The sequence below is a fragment of the Bombus vancouverensis genome, chromosome 10 (genome assembly GCF_051014615.1).
Source record: "Bombus vancouverensis nearcticus chromosome 10, iyBomVanc1_principal, whole genome shotgun sequence".
Taxonomy (NCBI): domain Eukaryota; kingdom Metazoa; phylum Arthropoda; class Insecta; order Hymenoptera; family Apidae; genus Bombus; species Bombus vancouverensis.
In genome coordinates, this window is record NC_134920.1 from 10,600,614 (window position 1) to 10,623,221 (window position 22,608).

A 22,608-nucleotide genomic window follows, 5' to 3' on the forward strand; every position below is an offset into this window, starting at 1 on the left:
ACGAAGTATCATCACCTTTGCTTATCAACGTCAAACGAAGAATTTCAAACGATTCATCGAAATAATTTCTAAAAATCTTCTAATCTAATCACGAAGAATTATTTTATCTTATTTTATTTATTTATTTTTCCATAGTCTCTCCCCTTCGAATTCTCACGCACTTCTAATTGCATTTTTCTTTGATTTACGCCCATGGTGTACTTCCAACCACCAACCTTGGAACATCTTTCATGCTTTGAACAAAAGTTTTTTAATAGGTAAATGTTTATCAGCGATTTAATGCTAACCTTATCACACCCGGTCAAGTGACCGTTTGGAAAATTTAATGTAAAATTTACATAAAGTTAGACGAACAATAGAAATAACAATAAATGTACAATTTGAAATTAAATGTCGAAACCGTTCATGTGACCCAGGTCTGGTAAGGTCAGTGTTAAAACGATATATTTATCTGTGTGTAGCTCTTTTATTCGTGGCATAACAGCGTATAATCTGCATCAACAATCCCCTAAAATATGTATGAAAGGGTGGCTCAAGAATCGCTTGATATGATAATAAATGCAAATTTGTGTTAAGGGGAAAAAAAGAGGCGTGTACTTTCGTTCTTTTCACCTGCAACGTAATATACTCTAGTCTCGATAGTTATTCCTTTGAGCTGGCTCGATTCCTATCGATTTTTCCATGGTTGCCTCCGGACAGAAACGACGTCTAATATTTCCCAGCGACATATCAAGCCAACGCAACGTTGTGTCATGGAAAATATTGTGTCCACTGAGGAAAAAGCGACGCCACGCTTAGGAACGTTATTATACTGTCGAATCATCTTTCTCCCGTGGTGGTTTTGCCCCGGACGCCACGTGGTTATCCGTGAAATATCAACCGTTTCAGTTTTTGATTGTCGTATTTAACGAGACGGAGAGAAATTTCTTCCGATAAAGATAACTAGGAGTAGATTGTGGTGACTCGATTGATAGACTGCGGCTGTTGATGCACTTTTGAGAAATTTAAGATTCCAAAAATCTATGTACAACATGCAACGATATATACGATATTTAAAGTACTTGAACGCTCGTTATATTTAGCAGGCGAAACAAATTTCTATCGATATTCCATTTCTGTAATTACGTTCGTAAAGATATAGAGCAGCATAGACATTTACGATCTATCGATTAAGATACACACGAAGGATTGAGAATTCTAACGCCATAAATTAGCTCACTGATATTTCTCATAAAATGATATTCCGCGTTTATCGTTACCCACGAATCGTTACACTCCTTTAAATTGTAGAAACGTACTCCGACAGAGAATAGAATTGTAATTTAATGGACCGTGAGATTAGAGGGCGATACCTTGACGAGTTGAAACACGCGACTCCCAGACTCCAGATTTGAGAAGCTAGATTCTCAAAAGCTTGACTCAAACCAATATGATTTTCAACCGTTCGATTGTCACTCGGAACGTAAGAAAATGTATGTACGTATTTATTCCTGTTTTACTCGCTTTATGATAAATACACGCAACGTTACAGTCAGTCATAATTTATATTTTCGTTCTCGTAAGCAAACAGAATTCTTTCTACGAGCTCACCATTCCTTCGAGTCGGTGAAAAAAGTCAAGAAAAAAAGCCGTCAAAGGAAAAAGGTTTCTCAACGAAAAACGCGTCCGGTGCTCATTATGAAGCAAGAAAAAGCGATCGTTTCACTCTCAGACAGAAAACGTCTGGCGGCAAAGCGGTAGCCCGCCCGAAGGAAAATTCGTTCTCGAAATAGTCGTTCCGCGTTCAGTCCATCGCGTCGTCCTTGAATTTTTCACCCACTAATCTTTCCGCAAGGGTGGAGTCCCACGGTACTCTTCGAGCTGGGTACTCTGGTAGACGCCAGAGGAAAACGCTTCTTTCTCCAAACTCTATTCTTCCTCCTTTCTCTCTGTCTCTCGCATCTTGGGGTGGTCTATTTTCGCGACTCGCGAAACTGCTCGAGGTCACGAGGGGGAGAACCGAGGAGAAGATGCCAGGTTTAAGGCTTTAGGGTCAAATATCCGAGCAGCGCGTGTAAACGACCGGCCAGCCTATACGGCATATACAGGATGTTTCAGAAATATTACCTTGCAATAGGAATAATATAAATAACGCGTAATACGAGTCAAACTGATCACTTCTCCGCTTCTTTAGAAATTTCCGGTTTCGTTGTTTGGATACGTGGCTGGAATCGAATTTCCACCTTTTGAAACCGGCACAGTTTTGGAGAAATAAATTACACGCGTAATGTTGTTTGTTATCGAGAAACGAATAAATAAAGCAAACAACGCCAATAAAGTTTCGTTAGTTAGCGCTTTTCTAATGTTCTAATTTTGAAATTGACCGTGCAAAATGTTTTGCGTAATAAATTACGGTATATGTATAGAAATTTCGTATGGTAAATGTTTGGATATTTTCACGAGCCGTCGTTATGCGTAACAGCATACGCACGTAAAATTTCGAAACAAACAAGGAGTATTTATATCTCGAAGAGGAAGATTTTCCAGAGACTAATGTTTATGTAACATTTTCCCTTCCTGAGGGAGAGTAGAATACAGTACCGAAGATTGGCCACCTATTTTTGAAACATCCTGTATAGAGAGTATATACGCGAAAGTGGGAAGCTTTTCGAGATGGAATATTCGAGCACGCAGCGCCCTCTAACCCAGACCTTTCCTTCCCCTCTGGCTCGCTTCCTCGAGTTCTTGGCATTGTTGGGTTTATATGTGGCGATCTTCCCTCTCTCTGTTTTATTCATTTACTCGCTTCTTTATGGGATAATCTGCCTTGCCGCAGGGGTTCTCATTTGAAGATGGTTAATCGCTGTTTGAAGGAATTATCGGGATGCGTTATATCACGCTGTTGCTGCAACGATGGCGGCAAGCGTTATGCCCCTGTGTACAGATATTTGAAGATCGATGACGAAGCGACGCGACCATAATAATTTGTAATACTTGTTTGATCGTGATAGGTTCGTAAAAAGATTTGGAAAATTTAGGAAATATGCTTTGGGGTGCGGATACGACGGAGGGTGTAAATAGAGGGAGTTGGAAGTCGATACCTTTTAAATTCGGGGATACGAAGTGGATCCCTATTTCGTTCTGCTGGGGAACAAGGATAACGCGCAATTTTTCGAATCTGAAATTTTTATCAGATCGAATGGAATTGGTTTTCAAATTCAATTGCCGAATTGTTACATAATCTATACGTGTTATGTGCCCTGGGCTTCATACCAATCATTGTAAGAACGTTACATCATTGAAAATCGCGTGAAAGTATCTATAGTATCTATAACCTTCGTTCGTTTTATACGTGTTAATGTATAACTGAATACGATGTATAACCTAACCTGAACCTAACATAAAATCTAACTCTAACTTCAAATTTGTCACAAATGATAGTCACAAACGAGAGATTTTTAAAATATTATGAGATTACACCAAACAGTCGTCGAAAGCATATGTATTAAACATACGTATTAAGCCTGCTGTGTCTTTTACGTTATTTATAACAGAATTGTATTTTTCTATCGTTAGAAAATTTCATAGATTTTTGGAAAATATAAGAGAATCGTTATTGGTACATGTTTAATTTCTTCTGCCAATGCTACAGTTTCGAAAAAAAAATTGAAAATCTTTCTTCGGATTGAAAGCAAAGCGAGAGTGAGACGTACATGTTCAAGGACTGCGGCAGGGTCAATAAAATCGATTTAGAAAAGCGTACGAAGACGGTACTAATTTTAAAGATGAAAAAAAAGAGAGATGGTAATAAAGTTAATGTACAGGAAACATTTGACTACTTATTTTCAGGTGGGCGATCGAGTGGTCGCACTTCCTGATCACAAGGCGTGGGCAGAGCTCGTCTCCGTGCCGGCCACCTCCGTTTTCGCGCTACCAGCCGGGATGAGTTACCTCGATGCAGCAGCAATCACGATGAACTACACTGTTGCTTACATACTGCTGTTCGAACTGGCCAATTTGACGCCTGGAAAGAGTCTCGTGCTTCACAGCGCCGGCGGTGGTGTGGTAAGTCATCTCTTCTCTTTGATGTAGCGATAAAAAGCGCCGCAATTATCTAACGTGAAAAATATTCCAAGAGACAACCGCACTGTGCGTCAAAGACGGAGACGACAGAAGAAAATGATATAAAGAAACATTGTAAAATCTTGCTCTGGAGAATTGAAGATGATCGAATTAATTGTTAGGCTGTTAAAACGTTTTATGCAACCGTTAAGTGATCGTTTGCTACTCGTTAATCATATAGATTGATATAGTTGATACGCGATTATTTGTTGCGCGGTTTACTTGCTTATTTGTACTTAGGTTCCGTTACGTAAAAAGATCGAAGAGAATTATTCACATTTTCTTTCATTGTTAACGAACTATGTTTGGTTAAACGGTTCAAAAGCTCCTAGTTATCAAATATTTACAGTACTTTTTCAAAGAGAGAGAAAAGAGGGAAAATGTTCTAACGCGTTAGTAAGAATAGCATATGTTTCACCTTTTTTCCTATCTTCTTTCGATAACACGATCTGAATTACGAATTAAACTTAGCTAGAATTTTAACCAATTAAAAATATCCCTAGATTAGTTACCAAAGCCTTGCGAATACTGCGACTACCACGATAAAACAAGGGAAATGTAATCGCAACTAACGCTTACGCAAAATCAAAGCTTCTCTTAGAAATGAAATATACAAGTACCTATCACAGCCCTTACCACCAAAGTCAGAACCATCAGACATCTCGTGTCCCCCAACGAAAATCACGAGATACTTCTATCCGAAAATTAAAAGCGTCCTCCCATTGTAAACGTCCCATCTTCAACGTGGTGAAAGGTTTATCCAAAAAATCATTCACCGTGTCTCGTCGTTACTCCTGGGGAGGGAAAATCGCATTTTAGAAAAGCGGAAGGAAGAGGGATAGGATCGCGCGGCAATTACGACCCATCGAGATAGATAGATAGATAGATAGATAGAGAGAGAGAGAGAGAGAGAGAGAGAGAGAGAGAGAGAGAGAGACCGCTACACGATGCAAGGTTACTGCCCCTTTCGCGAAGTCTGCTCGAGTCACATCCGTGCAACGCTTTCTCTCTCAATGTCGTCGAAGGAGAAGGCGGGAGCAGCCGACTAGGTACGTCGGGATCAATACGGCTCAACAGGTTACATTCGAAGCTAACTACATCGCCCCCGCGACTCCTACCTCCCCCTCTCCGCATCCCCTCTCTCTCCTAGTCTACTCTACTTCACCCCCCTCTACTCTGCCCTCCACCCCGCGCCACTCATTGGTCTATACGCGTCGCGTAGCATCGTTGGAAGTTGAGACGACGAAAATCTACGGGGGATGCTGCCGCCGCTGGTGCACGGAACGACAGGGGTGTGAGGGTTGCCAAGCAACCCTTCGTTCTCTCATCGACCACCGTGACGGGCCGCGCCCGTCTGAGACCACACCACCACAACTGTTACCACTACCGTCATGCTATCACCGTCAGTACGTGTTGTACGCTGGCTCTTAAGCCCCGTTTGCACGAACGAGTACTGTGGCCAGTTCGATTTTTAGTTGATCGCATTATGAAGGATCATTATTAATGTTATTAACTTTCAGATTCCAAAGGAAAGGAATATCGAGCTGAATCGGTGGCCCTAATTAATTGTAATGTATCTGAGTCTGAGGTACATCGCACCGCGGTCTTTCAGTTGTGAGAATTTTTTTACATATTTTGAATACGTAAAATGATTCTGGAAAAACTCAGTGAAATACATGATATGTACAATAGTTGAAATACTTGGTATGTAGTTTCAGAGTATTCAGAGTTCAAACGTGCGTAGAAACGTTAAGGAATTTTTCCACTTGCAATTAGTTTGCAATGCAGTAACCAAAACCGGTATCCTGTTACGATTATGAAAGGCCTCCGTGTGCCAACTTCAGGGTTAATATCGTGGTTTTATTAAAGAACGAACGAATAGATGTAAGTGACAGCGATGTAAATAGAAATTATTGTCTAATAACGTTTAAGGGTGTAAATGTAGAATGTATGATTTGATAAGTGTGGTTCTTTTCTGGCTGTATCGGGAGGATTCTTGGATAAACCGATTTCGGACTTATCTTTCGATGACCCTATCCTGATTACCTAATCCCGTCAAACTATCGCATCTCGATTTTAAGTATTTATGTAATGCCGTTTTAATAAGGCAAGAAATTCACTTCTGATAACCAGTTTGAACTCGAATCCCTGCGCGCGTCTTTGTTACGTCATTCTTCGGTTTATCGAAAAATAAAACCCACCGAAACAAAGATTCTTATATCGCTTTAAAGACACAGAAAAATTATTTGTCTTATTGGGTAAATGTTATTTGTTCTTTTACATAGAAAATTCAAACAGCTTAAGGTCATCTGACAAAGAAAAAGCGAAAGAAGAGAGACAGAAATCTGTTCAGATTCGTTATTTCATTAAAACTTGAGATTGTCGACGCGTGCCTCAAATACGCTTTTCCGCGTGTATCATCGTCGGAGAAGGATTTAGGCGAGTCACGTAGACGAGAAAAGCTAGAAAAAGCACTTGACTTGAGAGATTGCATTTCCCGATCACGTCGGACTTTTCCTCTTTCTTCGAACTCGCTGGCGCTACCACACCATATCAGCTCATATTTTCCTTTGCTCTGTATTGCCATCCCCTAGTTACGTATATTCTTGTCGAACTAACTGGTTTCGTATACTCGCGGCGTTTCGTTCGACTTAACCGCATGAAATATGTTCGTTGCTGTCAATGATGCGTGGAGAATTTCACAGTAGTGGTGGTGGTGGTGGTGGTTTGAGGAAATGTCGTTTGGAACAGATGTGTATTGCGATAACATCGAGAAACTTCTAGAAAGTTTGATCTTCGGGAATCTTTCGATATTATTAGGATGTTTTTACGAGGGGAAATTGATCGATCTGATATTTATACATGATATATTATACAAATTTTGAACACATTTTGTTTGTTTATTAATCTGCTTACATAAAACTTTTACGACAGCCTCTACTCTAAGAGATTGATTCGTATAAACTACCTGAATCTGTTGTGCATTGTTAGCTAGGGAACGAAATATTATTTATTATAAATAGACTGTGGATTTTTATGCATTTAGATGAAAATCTAAAGGCGCCACAAAGCAATATGCAAAAATATGTAAAGTATCCAAAACACTGGTTGTAACATTTAATACGTGAAATACGATCGTCTTTATTTTTAGTTATATTTATAAAAATATGAAATTGTATAAATATCCGCAGTCTAATTATGAATAATATGATGATAGAAAACGAGATTCCTTCTAAACGGTTGGCAATGTGTTACGTTATGACGTACAATGTAGAGTGGCTTCTTAACATTCTGGCCCTCGTCCGCGCTCTTTCCCTTTTTGCTACCTCTTTTCTTCGATTTTTTCGTTTTCTTAAATTCTTGCTTCTCTTCCCTTCGAACCTATCATCCTGTCTCTGTTCCTTTCGCCGCGCCACTCGAGGCTCTGGGATTGGTCAACGTTATTGGGTATCGAATTCTCGACAGAACGGTCAGAGTGGAGAGACAAGGAGAAGAGAAGAGAGAAGGGCGGTCAGCTCTCTTGATTCTCGGAAATAATGAATGCTGCTTCTGTTGAGAAAATCTCCAGCAGCTCCGCTTCAATTTTTTCTTCCTCATCGTGTGTCCTGCCCCGGCTGTTCTTTCGCGGTCGCGCAATGAAAAGACTTCAGAAGACGCTTTTTCTGCCTTCTGCCACCATAATGGGATTACGAGTTTGGTGAACACGATACGAACAGCCGGGCAACTAAAAATAATTTAAGCGCGCCCCTGGCCGCCGCTTCTGAAGTTTTTAAAAGATATAACTCGCCGCTATATCCTTTACACCGTGAAAAATTCTCGTACCACGGAGTTAACGAGTTTTGTTCAAGTATGTTAACAGAAAATAAAATTTCCTTTAATGAGAGAAAAGAGGCGATAAGAGATCTCTAGAAGATTAGTGAAACACGATGGCTACGGAATTTAGATGTGACCATTAGAATCGAGAACTTTTAGTCTTGAATAAGGAATGTTGCATTTGAATAATTCTTCGAATCATACGCGGTTTCTGTGTACTTTAGAAAGCTGAAATTTACGCGTATTTGCTATATCCAATCTCAAATTTATCATTTGAACGTACTAATGAAGGATAGTTCCTTTTTCCTATCTTCAGTTATTAGTATTCATTTAATGAATTCTGTTTTAGGGTCAGGCAGTGGTCCAGCTGGCCAAGACCGTGAAAGACGTGACCATCTTTGGTGTGTGCAGTAAATCAAAGCACGAAGCCCTGAAAGCAGCTGGCACCATCGACCACCTCTTGGAACGAGGCACAGACTATAGCAACGAAGTCAGGAAGTGTGTAACGAACTCTATAATTTATCGTTTTTTCCCTTCATGGTGTGTTTATATATCATAGGATTCTTTATCGGCCGTTTCGATTCTCTTTTGTTCTACAGGATCTCCCCAGAGGGCGTAGACATCGTTCTGGATTGCCTTTGCGGCGAAGAATGCAACAAGGGTTACGCTTTGTTGAAACCAATGGGGAAATATATCCTTTATGGATCGAGTAATGTGGTCACCGGAGAGACTAAAAGCTTCTTCTCGGCAGCGCGATCAGTACGTCACAGAAATTTAACTTTATTATTTTTTTCTTCCTCTCTCCGCATCGTTGTACAAGGAGTTATTTCCTCCTTGTAATAGCGGTAACTAATTTATGAATAGGACCAGTAGTTTAATCAGTAAACGCGCTTAATCCAAGAGGTACGAAGTCAAGGAAATTAAGTACTTTTATAAGGATGAGAGGCTTTTTAGAGATCCATTAGGTAATTTAAATATAAATTAGAGAATGAATATTTCAAAATCATTTACTTTTCTCTTTAATAAACCACGATATATACATGTATACTAATAAATGAAATTATTTTAACACAATAATCTCATCCTTATAAAATGTTTGGAAATGCATTTAATCGCAAAACAGACTTGGGCTATCTTATGTATGACAATATATTACATCAATGTTCAAAATCTTTCATGTTTATCATTTTACAGTGGTGGCAAGTAGACAAGGTATCCCCCATCAAACTGTTTGACGAGAATAAAACTCTGTCTGGGTTGAATCTGCGCCACTTGATGTATCAACATGGTAGCCACGCGTTCGTGCGACGAGCAGTAGAACGAGTGTTCGCCTTATGGAACGATGGTCAAATAAAGCCTATGGTAGATTCTACGTGGGCTTTGGAGGACGTCCCGGAAGCCATGCAGAAGATGCATGACCGTAAGAACATTGGTAAGATCGTGCTGGATCCGAGTCTCGAGCCAAAACCGAAGCCAGCCACCCCAGCCAAAGGAAAGACGAAGGATAAAAAGGCGGCCAGCCAAGAAAGCCAAGAGAAAAAAGCGACGAGCGTTGAATCTGAGGAGGGGGAGAAGAAGAAAGAGCCTGAACTGACAAATGGAACATCCGAAGACAAATCCGATAGCGGTAAATAAAAACAGAAAAAAAACGTTCTCTAGCTTGTATCGTTCCTGGAAAAAAAATTATTTGTCGTTGCGCGCTTTGTTACCCGCAAACGGTAACGAAATATTCAATTGCCCAGTCAAATATTTCGCGCGTCCTTTCGATTGACCGAGCCTCCTTTGTTTGCTTTCAGATTCTAAAGAAAAAGAATCGAGCTGAATTAGCGGCGCTAGCTAATTTTAATATACGTATATACATAAAAATACATATATATATAAAAAATGTAAAACACTGATATCTCCCGTGAAGATCAAGAATTTTGCAGATAAGTACTCTATTATTCCTCACTATCCAGAGATCTACTACGTTTGTTGCGCTATACGACGCTTGATTATTATGTGACGAATATCCGTAAAGTATCATCGTGCTATGCAGATGACGAATTAATTTGGAAAAAGAAAACAAAAAAAGCAAGACAACAAAAACAGAAACGAAAAATAAGGATTTCGAAATATTTAGTTTGTCAAATTCAACCAAAAAAAGAGAAAAGAAGGCTCGTTTCCCCAGAATTCATCTGCATGCCTCTCTCCTTCCGTCTGTTTGCGCTGAAAGAATTCTTCAGTGGAATTCACGAGTGAAAGAGTGGGCGTGAAAATACACGTACAGGTTCATTCATGTATGTGAACCAGAGGGAAACAAAAGTAAAAACAAAACATACAACCAAATATAAGGAAACAATATCAATCTTGACGTGGTCCACAGTAGTTTGCAGAATATAAGAATTATTATTTTTATTTTTTCACACTGACCAAAACATAAGATTCATTTTCATATATGATAGACTAAATGAATCTGGTAGATGCTAGACTTATTGGACGATCTCTTAATAATTTCATACTTCCTTTTTTATTTTTTATTTTTTAAACATCATATTTCGTACTTATCGAATATAAAATGAAATTATACATACGATAAAAAAGACGGGTCGTCTAATGATTCTGCATTGACCAGCAAATTGCTACTTTTATCTACTTACATCGAGAACTATTACTGCTGCAATACATATATACAATATAGGTACATATTATATATATGCAGTGACATTTTACACACTAAAATAGTACCATTTACTGTAATTTAAATAGAGTACGATGGCAATGATAATCTAATCAGCTTTATAAAGAAGGGAAGAAAAATTTATTAGATGAAACCCTGAATATCAAAAGGCTGAAAGAAAACAAACGACTGTGTTACTTTTTACGTGTATCTCCTTCTTATCGAGAACGTGTCTTTTTTTTATTATTGATTGTATGTAACTTAAAGACCACTTTAACAGTAGTCAGCCTAAACGATATAGTTGGATAATAAGCTTGTTGTACACTCTGTGTACCAGGATTCGCTGTATTATTTTAGATAAGTAATTTTTTTTTAATTTTCACCACTGAAAGTACTGAATCGCCTAACTGCCTAAAAAAAAAAAGGAAAAAGAAAATTATTGGTGAATAGCTCAAGAAAAGAAAAAATTAATAACTTTTGCAACGATTCACCAACGATATGCTATCTTTTTTTGTTGTCATGATTTTAATGTTAGAGCTACGATATAAAAAAAAGAATATAGCGTAGTTTTCAATAGACTTTTTATATATGTATAAACAATGAAATTTTGCTTTAAGCGAATAATTATTTAAATCGATATTTAGAGTTGAACTTTAATGCTCTGTAAAAATGTTTTTAAATTTTTATTGAAATTATCAATTTCTTTTATTTTGTAACGAGATATATTCCATTTTAATTGTGCTTAGGGGAATGAATGACGGTGTGAAACTAATACTTCATTTTCTATGCGTGAATTCTGTGAGAAATTGAGTATCAGTATATTTTAAATAGAAAATTCACAATCGAGATCGAATTTTTCTAGATCTTTAATTATTGTATAATTTAATGTAAGAGATACACGACCGATCTGTCGAATCAAAGACAAATGAATTTCCTAATGGATAATGATGATAATGATGATGAAGATCATGACGATGACGTGAAAACGAGGTTTTTAATAATGTCATGAGGTTGAGCTAATTATTTAGAATGATGAAACAAACAAGAAAAGAAGTCTAAGAGCAAAAGGTACATTAAACGAAAAGAAAAGAGAAGAAAATGACTCTGAAAAGAACGAGTAGATGCAGAGTGAAATGCATATCTCTCCGAAACGGTTGGAACAATTTTTACATAGCATCGATTCTGTTAGAATTTGATACTAGCTCTGTATACCGATATATCTATATATGATTAAAAAAAAGATCGCTATTAACGAAAAAAAAGTTACGGACACGGGCGAACTATACATATTATATATATATATAAATATAAATATAAATAAATGAATAAATAATTAATAAAGTAAGTCGATAACATTCTTCGAGTCTATCGGTACGAAGAAGTGTAAGAATTTATAAGAATTATTATTATATTATTATTATTATTAATTATTATTATTAATTATTATTATTACTATTACTACTATTACTGCCGTATCGAGTCTCAGTCCAAGAGTACACTGAATACTGTATCTCAATTTCAAGGACATATACCAATCTCCGCTCTATTAACGAAAAGAAAAAAAGGGAAAAAGATAGAAATAATAATAAAAAAACGAAAAAAAATGATCGTAAAAAGAACGTGGCTGCATATTTTGAGACGTCTTTTGAACACGTATAATAAATATATATATATACATGCTCTCTGATAAAGTTCGACGTGTAACGTAATTATTCTCTATACGAGAAAAACGAATGATATAAAACCACATACACACATAACACACATACACAGGTACCACACGATTTTATCATACATGCGTGACGATACACATCATACTGTATATTTTATGTAAGGCTTTAAATGTTTCATCAAATAACTATTATAATATACCTATATATTTGTATCGATCGTTTTCCCTATCCTGGTCATAATTTAGGTCCGAAATTGTATCTGCGTCTGAAAGTAATTTGTAATTAATGTCCGACGATATTTAACGAAGATCCTTGAAAAAAAATTTTTTTTTAAATGATCCTATTCGTAGTTAGAACTTTACTAGCTAATCTCTACACGGTTCTCACTATGACGATATTCCTTGTTAAAACGCGCAACCAACACACCGTGTTTTCTATTATTGTGCTGATAATACTAAGGAGGGGAAAGTTAGTCTGTTTTCTCATAAAGTAATCCGTCACTGGGATTTATATCATTACGTATCTGCGTAAGTAAGGAAAGAAATATGTATTGGATAATCATAAAACAGCAATTTATGGAAAATAATTCATGGAATTACGTCGTTAGAAGCCTCGATAGTCGGGCCTTAATTACAGGGACATCCCCTCGGATCTCTGCTTTTCAATTTTGTTCAAAGTCGACTTTTTCTTGCACCGTTTGATGTATTTTGAACGCACGTATCTCTGCGAACGCGTACGACTCTTTCTCATGCGCTTTAAAATCCAGAAAACTGGAACTTCTTGTGATAGAGTTTCAGCGTTCGCCTCCGCCATTGAGAATGGAGTGGATAGAGGAGAATCGGCGTCGTGGAGATCGGACGGTTCATTTGTGATGAAACTCGTGACGCATTCAGCTCAGAAATGTGTACTCGAAACAAACCCTCGTCTCACTGACATCTTTTCAACGGACATTTACCATACCCAAAATGTTTCATTCGTTTAAACTATCTTCTTTCGGATATAACGTTTACAAATTGGCTTATTAACGAATAGATGGCGAATGTTTGTACAGATCCACGTTTTTATGTCTTAACTTAAGCGAAGATTTGTTTCGTCCATTAAATGTTACAACTAATGCTTTACATTAGATATTTTATATGTTTTTATATTACATTATGTACGTTTTCGCATTTCTTTTAAATTTCTCGTAAGAGTATAAATGTTCGCAGTCTATTAATGAAATATACATTTTTTCCTCATTTTCAGTTTTATAAATAATGAAGTTGCCGATAGAGTGGTCAGATGGAAAATATTTCAACGGCATAATGACACATTTCTGCGCTCGTTGTTAGATTGCAATTTTTCAGCTATTGATTCAATGAAGGGTTCACCGAAAGTAGGACCAACAAAATATCATTCCGTTGCCGCGGCGAAGAGAACGCGGTCCATATACATTCTTTTCTCCCTTAACGTTCTTTCGTTTGTCGACACCTGCATCGTGGGAGAAACAGGACCTACAGTTTTGCAACGTGATACATCATATAATTATATGTAAAATTGTAAAATTCGTCTCAAGAGTTCGGGCGAAATGGTCACGTGTTTTCCTTCTCTGCCGCGAGATGCGGCCTTTCTTCGATCCTTTTCGGTCCTACAGTTCGTTTCACGAAGGAAAACAGAAATCATTTTTCGCCCGTTCTCCAGAAGCTCGATATATAGATTGTATTTTTGGCTTATTATTGTAAGACTGACTATGTTGCTATATTAAAGATTGCTTCGAAAATAATTACAGCTGTTTCGAATAATCCAAATCCAAATTTCCACCCAAAACTAACATAGATTTATTCCAGACGTCAGAAGTAAAAAATACAGTATTGAAAGTATGTTATTAAAACAGAGCTGTTACATGTGCAAAATTATTAAAAGCATGGACTTTAACAATATATTTCGGGATCATTGAAATTTTGTAAACAATAATTGAAGGATCTTTTGTAAAATAAAAGATGATGAGTGAAATATCTTTTTACAGTTTTATTTGTATAAAGATTATAAAACTTAAAAATACGTTCAACGCATGTTAAGTGCTATTTTCTTTTCGCTATTGTATAAATATACTTTCGGACGGATTATATGTTTTCGAGCAACCAGTTTCATAAAAAATTGATTTACAAATAATTTAATATGTATTATAATATGTTATCCTTAAATAAAAAGTTATAACTTCATTTAATATGAGAACTTCATGATAAAATACATTCGATAGCTGTATACGCTCGCATGTTAAAACAAGTTAATTAATATTTTATTGTGTTTTATTATAAAGCAGACTTTTTATATACGGTATTAGTAACGTTATATGCGTTATCATATTATTTGAAAATTTGCGACGATACTTTTAAAGATCTTTCATCGTTCAGTAACTCCACTTGTTCTTTTTATTTTATCGAAGCGACTGTTTTACTTAATTACACGAAAAAAAGCAAATACGAATATTAGATTATTGCTTCGTACATGAATAAATTATTAACTAAGTAATTAGGTCGCACATTTTCAAAGTATCAACGATATAACATTTCCTTTTAAAAGACTTACAAATTATTGTATTACCTTATTGTAAGTGCTATATTACTAAAAATAGATCTTTGATGTTCGAACAGACAATTAACTATACAAAAGAATATAAAGTTTCTTTGCAGAGGCAAAATACCTTATTTGAACGAATGCCTTACATATTTTCACATTTCTTCTTTCATGTGAAAAAGTACACGAGCATGTGTTAGAATGACATCCGTATTCATAGATCTTTTTCTCTAGCCTACTATTTACAAATTGCCAACCAATAGCAACTTTTCTTAACCGGAATGTAAATCTTTGATTCATAAATTGATAGTGTTCAAGGGGCATTGCGAAGGCACAATTTATGAGCACGATTTTCAAATTATAATTGTAGAATTTAAATAAAAACTCTTTATAGAAATAGCGATACTTATGATTTCTCTAGTAATAACTTAATGCTAGCACAATTGAAGCTTCACATGTAAGTGGAACAGAAACGTTGCAGCATACTTTTTAAATAGATCTAGTCAGAAGAGAGAAAGAGAGAGAGAGAAAGAGAGAGCGAAATTCAAGCATAAAATTGTAAAGAGGTAAATTTAAAAATCTGAATTTTTTAAATTGATTAGAATAAGAAGAAATCATGAATTTTTAATATCCATTTAACTAGACATTATTACTAGAACATGTATAAAGATGTTTTTTTGGTGTATCATACTTACAAAAATTCGATCTCGACTAATTGTAAGTTTCATTTGTACTTAAAAATTCTTTGCCTCCTAGAACACATTGCTCTAACTACGGTTTTAAATTGTTAAACTATACAGAATGAGTCGCGTAAAACAAAACACCTAAATATCTCTGTTAATATTGAAGGTAGAGATGTCAGAAAGGACAGATATACTGTTCAAGGAGAAAAATATGATGAAACTAAAAGGTCTGTTGATTGACGTTTCTTTCAAGATCTGGAAAATATTCAGGTGTTCTATTTTTACATGATGCACCCTGTACATGGAATGTTGAAAACATTCGAATAAATTGACATTCATCGATTAACAACGTGAATAAAAACACACGATATGTTTTAAATTATATAACATATCAAATATTGTAAAGTTAAAAAATGTATAAAAATATGTGTTTTATTAAAATTTCTATACTTCCACGCTAAATATAAATTTCCGACATATGTTAACAAATCACAAATGGACGGTTTCTTTTTCGTAAGTAACTTGATGTAATGTTACAGTAAAAAAAAGAGAAAGTATAATTACAAATAAGGATAACTGGAACTTCATCTTATAAATTAATTATTTTTACTCCCGTGTACCTGTATTTTCAGGTACTGTTCCAGTTGTGCACCAGACTTAAGGACGGATATAAGAATAAAAGTCGAGAAAAGATGACAATATAACGTAAAATATAAAATCGAGAATATTCACCTTTCTCTTTCCGTTTTTCTGTTAAATCATCATATGTTATATATGAGAATTAACCCACACTAAACTCCTGTGTTCGAAAATATCTTGTTACAACAACGAGAACAGAAATTGCAAGCAGACAACCTGTTGGTGTGGCCAACATCGTGGCGGTATTATAAATCGGACAGTAAGGACACTGGGAACTACCGCAAACTTCGCAAATATTTAGCGTATAAGTCGGTAGAGCATCAAATATAGTTTCGTTGAAACGCTCTAAAAAATATAATGAGTAACGAATAAAAAACGATTGCTTCTTGTAAAAACATTAATATTATTTAATTATGTGTATTTACCTGGAGCATAATAGTCGTAAATTCTGATAGGAAGATACCGTGACATATTTGCAACCGGGAACCATCTTTCTATCGTGAAATTTACGCACGTTTCTTCTTGGTCCAAATAATCGAAATAAAAGAGCACTTTCTTTTCATGGAATCGTGCTCTCTGAAGATTTCTTACTTGTTTCGATTGAATATACCTATCCAAAGTTTGTTGTTGTATTATATAACCTGTTGGAATAGCTACATCCAACACTGCCATTCCAGAACGAGAAGATTCGTTCGTATTTATCCACCTGCGAAAAAGAGCTGGTAAATTTTATGTAAAGACTAAAAGAATAAATTACAGTATTTATATATCAATATTATACCTCTGACAACTGAGATATGATATGTGAGACTGATTTCTGCCATGGAAATTTGCTCTCGTTACCAGATCGAAAGATTTAACAGGCGGCTGTGTTTGGAATTTTGCGATATCCACATTGTATTGTACTGACATTTGAAGAATTGCATATCCAGCACCTTTTGCTTGTACTTTTACTGTTCCCCATGCTTCAGGTATCTACGATAATGTAATAGAAATTAAATAGAATAAGAAATATATTAATTTTTCAAATATGGACCTACCTCTATAGTCTGAAGCCTTGCAAGATTATTGTCATTGACAAATAGTGTTTTAGTCTGTCCTGGAAGAGCTGTGGCTTCTACAGTAACAGCCAATGAACTAACATCTCGAATTCTCGATCTGACCGTATAATCCATTAACGCTTTCATCGCCCAGGCAGTGTCTTGTGTCGAGGCCCAACCACCGTCGGTTAATCTCTGAGAATTCAACCATTTTACTATGGGTTCTAACATTATCTCTTGTCGAGCAACGTGCACCAAAAGAGCATACGCAGTGGTTTCGATATTTTCTGAGTCGTACATGTATGGTAAACGTGGAAGGAGGAATGGTTTCTGATTTTCCAGTTTGTAAGGAGGAAGAGGTACTGATTCTCTGCCCCAATAAGTTAATCCTCCTTCTCTACGGGCGTGTCTAGATAAAATATTAAAAGCTTGTCCTGCAGTAGAAGCTTTTGCCAATAGCAGAGCATACGATACTATCGCTATCTCGTAAGGCTTCCCTCGTACTTCTAATAATTTCAAATTTCTCTCCAACCACTTGATTGCACCAGCAGCACTTACAGCAACTTGAGTTCCTAGACCCTCAGGCAAATCTTTCACACTTTGTAATGTGATTAGAACGTGAGCTGTAAGACTGATATTTCTATGTGTTATTATATCATCGTCGTAATTTAGAGAGCTGTTCATCTTGCGATCAGGCATCCATGTAACTTCATAGAACGATCCTTCAGGTGTTTGATATTTCAATAACCAAGACACAGCCTGTGCTATTACTTCAGGGTCAATGTAAAGATAATTTTCCCACTCGTAGAAGCGTGCTTCTTGTAAAACACGAGCACAATATGCTGTTAACCAAACGCTTGGTGACGATTGGTTCCAATCGCTACGGAATAAGCTGAACGATCCATCGGGATTCATAAACGAAAGTTGTCTCTGATAGCCAATATTCATGTAATAGAAACTTTGTTTCTCTTGCGTTCTATTACGTTGATTAAGTAAACGCATATACATTGTCGTGTATAAATTAGCAGCGAAACTGAACATATTTTGTTCCGCACAATCCATAGGGAGATTCATGAGACTTGTGGCGTTAACAGGCATCGTCGGAAAAATTGGTCCAACGACATCTCCGACCAAACTTATCACAGCCTTGTTTGATCCAAATACGTAGTAACGATTTTCGTCGTAGGGTATGATAGGTGTTTCCGTAATGTTCACGTGCATGTATTGGAACACATATGCACGATTACTAAGATCGAGCAGGATAGATTGATGTCTGTGCTGAGGAAGGCCATCAGCTTCTACGTGCAACGTACGCGTAACCGAATCCCTTCCGATTACGGTAGTGGCATAGATGTGTACTTTGATATCTCCAAGCCTTATCGGTACAATAGGTAGATAAACAATAGAAGCATCTTGAGCAGGGATCCAAATAAAGAACTGGTGTTCACCAAAAGATGTACGAGGCTTGTACGATTGTACAATACCATTATCTTCAACGTGAACGAATTTATAATCCTTGGAACCAGTTAAAACTACTACAGCTTCTATATTATTGCGTAGGTAATTGAAAACGGAGACGCGGATACCAATTTGTTCTCCTTGTTTACTATGAGTAGGCATTTCCACATTAATATAGAATGGCAAGATACCCATATATGCAATGGCTTTTGGCAGCATTCCAAAGCCCATACTTGGAGACATACCGAACGCTGTAACCATCCACAGAACTGGTCTTCTTGGAACGTCTATATTGAAAATGTATCTACCATGAGGACCAATATTGATATCTTTCCATAACCATACGTTTTCGTATTGTCTCTGTAACCTGTTAAACCGCCACTTTCTAAACTGTACAATGTCTGTGACATTTCTGCGCTCGCAGCCTACTTCATCAGTGCCATCATCGCAATCGTATACACCATCGCATTTTTTGTCTAGTCTATAACATCTTCCAGAGAGGCATTCCCCATATCCTTGAGTTGTGTTACAGTTATCAGGTCTTCGGTAAATAATGGCGTCTGTGAAGGCTACTAATCCAATGTATTCGAACGTTCTATTGACGTCTATACCAAAGGTTGAAGAAGGGAAGTAAACAACTTCATCCGGATCACCTTCATGGTACAACCAAGTGTGGGCATGAGTTCCATTCGTCTCTTCGTCGAAATGTGCCATTTTTGATATAACATTGGCGTAAGTCAATTCATTTCCTGCTTGCATCGTGAAGAAAGATCTATCTATACCTGAAAGAGCGACGTACGCTCCTGGTTCTCCGTAAATGGCTACTTCGACATTCTCACCTGTTCTAGATTTTTTATTGTTGATGAATACAGTGAAATTATTGCGTGAAATGCCATTTACAGAGAAGGTTAAAGAGTCTGCTACTACATTGCCATATTGCCCAACATGATATACGACTGCAGTTGCAACGGGAGCCATTTCCGCACTTAAAGGAACGGCGATCGTTTTTATGTTATGTTGCATATTGTCTTGTCCAGTTAAAAGTATTGTACCTTTTGCCATAATGAGATAGTTGAAAGTATCAATATAGAAATTAGTTTGAACATGGAATATCATGTATTCTCCAACTTTAGGTTTTTCTGTGGACGTTGAGATTTTTATGTGCTGTTGATTCGGCGATTCGTGAGCCAATAACAATAATTCAGTTTGCGTTCTGTAGCCTTCTCCATCGGTAAGATAAGCAAACACTTTCATAGAAGAGATATCATTGAGAATTTGCTGTGCTTGATTCGAATTATGGTCAAGTCCAAGTTGTTTTCTTAAATCGATTCTGGTAGACCAAATACCTTCATTGTCTGCCGAATGTTTTAGATATTGAGTTTCTAGCGTTCTATGACCACCTGTTCTCATTTCGATATCCGCGCGAATTTCCATTACAGCCCCTTTTAATTGCGTTGGTCTCAATACTGAATTATCATGAAACGACGCCACTAAATTCAAGGTAAATGGCATTGCTGGCTTAAAAACTTGCGGTGATCCGCCCAAAAATCGAACTTTTGAGGTAGAGTTATATATTCGGGCTGTGGAGTAACCTGTAATTATTTCGTCTAGAAATCTTTCACCGACCGTTGCAGTCACAGTGATCTCCACTCCGCTCGCAGTAGGTACAAAACTTAGCAATTCTGACATTGGATATCGGAAGTGATAAGTTCCATTAAAAAATCTCAATACAGGAACCTTATTATTCAAATAATTTGAAACTTTCAACCACGCTGGATAATACTCATCAAAATAAAAATATCTTTCTGCAGATTCAGAATCAGATTCTGTATATGCTCTATCTAGTGATCTAATGCGTGCTTTTAGAGTTAAGTTTCCCCTCACCGGTGCACCACTAGTATAATTTGCTTGGACTATACCATTTATATATTGATCATTATCAAAAAAGAATGCAGGCATTGTTACATTAACTTCGAAACGTGTTTGATAGTATTCCTCAACTAGGAAAGTTTTCTCTTCTACCTGGCTTTGTGCTATCACTTGTATAATCCATTCTCCAAAAACTGGTTGATCAGAAAGCTGGTATGATAAAGATACTGTTCCCAAATTGCTCTGTCTGCTTAACCATCTTCTCATTACTCTCCTATATGGATCTAACATGTACACATCTATAGGATTATTAAATGCTTTGAGTTCAGTATCTATGGGTATAGTTCTAAATCGCACAGTTTCTCCTTGCATATATACAGGTTTGTCCAATTGAATAAATATAGTCATTGATCTTTGTGAAAATGTAAGTTTGGTCTCATTTAAAAATGCTTGGCCACCAGTTAGACTATTATATGTTCCTTCTACTCTCAATCTGTATTCCCCATTAACAGACGTAGATGGCAATCCCATCATTAGAGTTTCTGGTATGCCTTCCTTTACTTCTTGAAAATCTGCAGCTACCTCCACTCCATTTCTTTGAATGGACGAACGTACTATGATTGGAATTGGGCTATATAAGACATTTACATCTACACGGTAGATCTGTCCTGGTCTAACCATTCGAGATGCGACCACAAAGTAGGTACTGCCAAAAAAAAAGAGTTTCAGAATTGTTATTTTGTTGTTACATTTCTGATTCATTTTGCTCTTATATATTCAATTTTTATACTTTGAATTATATTGAACATTATTGATATTAAAAAGTATCATTTATGATACACCACATGCATATTGTTTATCTCCAATCATATATATTTTATTGCCTAATTATTATATGTAAAACTTACGCCTCTTTTATTATAATACTGTCAGTTGGATTTCCAGAACCTCGTAAACCAAATCCAGCCTGATCTCTATCATCGAATCGATTCCAAGGAGAGCGCGTCGATTCAGTCGATTCTTGCGAGAACTGACTATTCCCGTAAGCGAAGGTTAATATCAAAATCCAGATCCACATTTTCTACAATATACGACAATTAACGATATATGACAATTTACAACAATTGATACAGTTTACTTCATGAAAAAAACGGAGCTAAGAAAGAAAATGTTGTGTTATGTATCATGATTAAAACTAGCGGTCAACGCCCAAAATACACATTTAAGATAACTGGTATTTCATTTTAATTTACCTTGGATGAATAATTTTTTCTAATCAAATCTAACCGTCACTGACACACATCTACGCAAAATTTCAAAAACCTTCTTTTTAAATATTAAACTTATCGTGTGTTTGAAAAAATTTCATGATTAGGAGTGGTCACTTATACTATTACATATACCTCACAAACACTGAATGTATTTGGTTGGGCACTCGGCACTCGACACTCAACACTCGGCACAGAAAGTAAGTTACTCACTTATACCTTACCCCTTACTCCGTCATGAAACTGTGGTAGTCCACAGAGTGGGGATAGAACAGTGGGGAGCAAAGTCACCAACGCGCGGCAGTTGAATTGGCGCCATACTAATGGAGGGGCTCCAAAGCATACCGAGAGGATCAACAGGGAAAAATATATTTTTCTGTCTTTACTGTGGCCATGTGGCCATATATTTGTAACTTATGTGATCCGATAATCTTGTTGCATTTTATTCTTTAAAGCACTAAAAATTATTAAAATCTCCTTTGATCATTTATTTAAATTTGTTGTATAATTAACAAAATATATAATAATAATACTAAAAAATTTTTCATCAATCCTTTTACAATATTTATTTTCTTTTTACATTTTTTTCTATAAAATATGTATCTAGTTTTAGTTACATTTTGTTAATTTAGTCCCCTCATTTTTATTAAATAAAATGATTGCTACTTTTGTCCAGAACAAATATTACCAGCGCATCCAATATTGATACACGCTCTATGTTTTGCAGCAAATTTCGTATTGACGAAGACATCAGGCTCTTCTTCGACTAGTTTTTTGAACCCTCTCCGTCTTGCTCTATCGGCATCAAACGGAATTTCTTCAACGTATATATCCGGTATTTTCAACGGA

At 36.4% G+C, this 22,608-nt stretch overlaps 2 protein-coding genes across 3 annotated transcripts in view; one reads left to right on the forward strand and one right to left on the reverse strand.

The window, feature by feature from the left end:
- LOC117158250 (synaptic vesicle membrane protein VAT-1 homolog-like) overlaps window positions 1-14,008 on the forward strand; it is a 35,181-nt gene extending 21,173 nt beyond the window's left edge. The window contains exons 3-8 of one of the 2 annotated variants that reach the window (XR_013059412.1): window positions 3,829-4,044; window positions 8,264-8,412; window positions 8,514-8,673; window positions 9,109-9,541; window positions 9,711-12,773; window positions 13,492-14,008. Coding sequence is in view for 1 of the 2 variants with exons in the window: in XM_033336940.2 (XP_033192831.1) it covers window positions 3,829-4,044; window positions 8,264-8,412; window positions 8,514-8,673; window positions 9,109-9,541; window positions 9,711-9,736 (984 nt within the window). In the remaining variant the exon portion in view is untranslated. Of the gene's footprint in view, window positions 1-3,828; window positions 4,045-8,263; window positions 8,413-8,513; window positions 8,674-9,108; window positions 9,542-9,710 lie in introns of both variants that reach the window. The other variant, XM_033336940.2, reaches the window with a different exon arrangement.
- Window positions 14,009-14,238: 230 nt separating this feature from the next.
- On the reverse strand, window positions 14,239-21,969 carry Mcr (macroglobulin complement-related). Its single transcript, XM_033336924.2, has 6 exons — window positions 21,745-21,969; window positions 21,400-21,572; window positions 17,165-21,197; window positions 16,906-17,099; window positions 16,550-16,830; window positions 14,239-16,469 (listed from the first exon to the last, which is right to left on the reverse strand). Exons 2-6 carry the CDS (start codon window positions 21,567-21,569, stop codon window positions 16,267-16,269), a joined length of 4,881 nt encoding a protein of 1,626 aa, XP_033192815.1. The 5' UTR covers window positions 21,570-21,572; window positions 21,745-21,969; the 3' UTR covers window positions 14,239-16,266.
- Window positions 21,970-22,608: the final 639 nt, after the last annotated feature.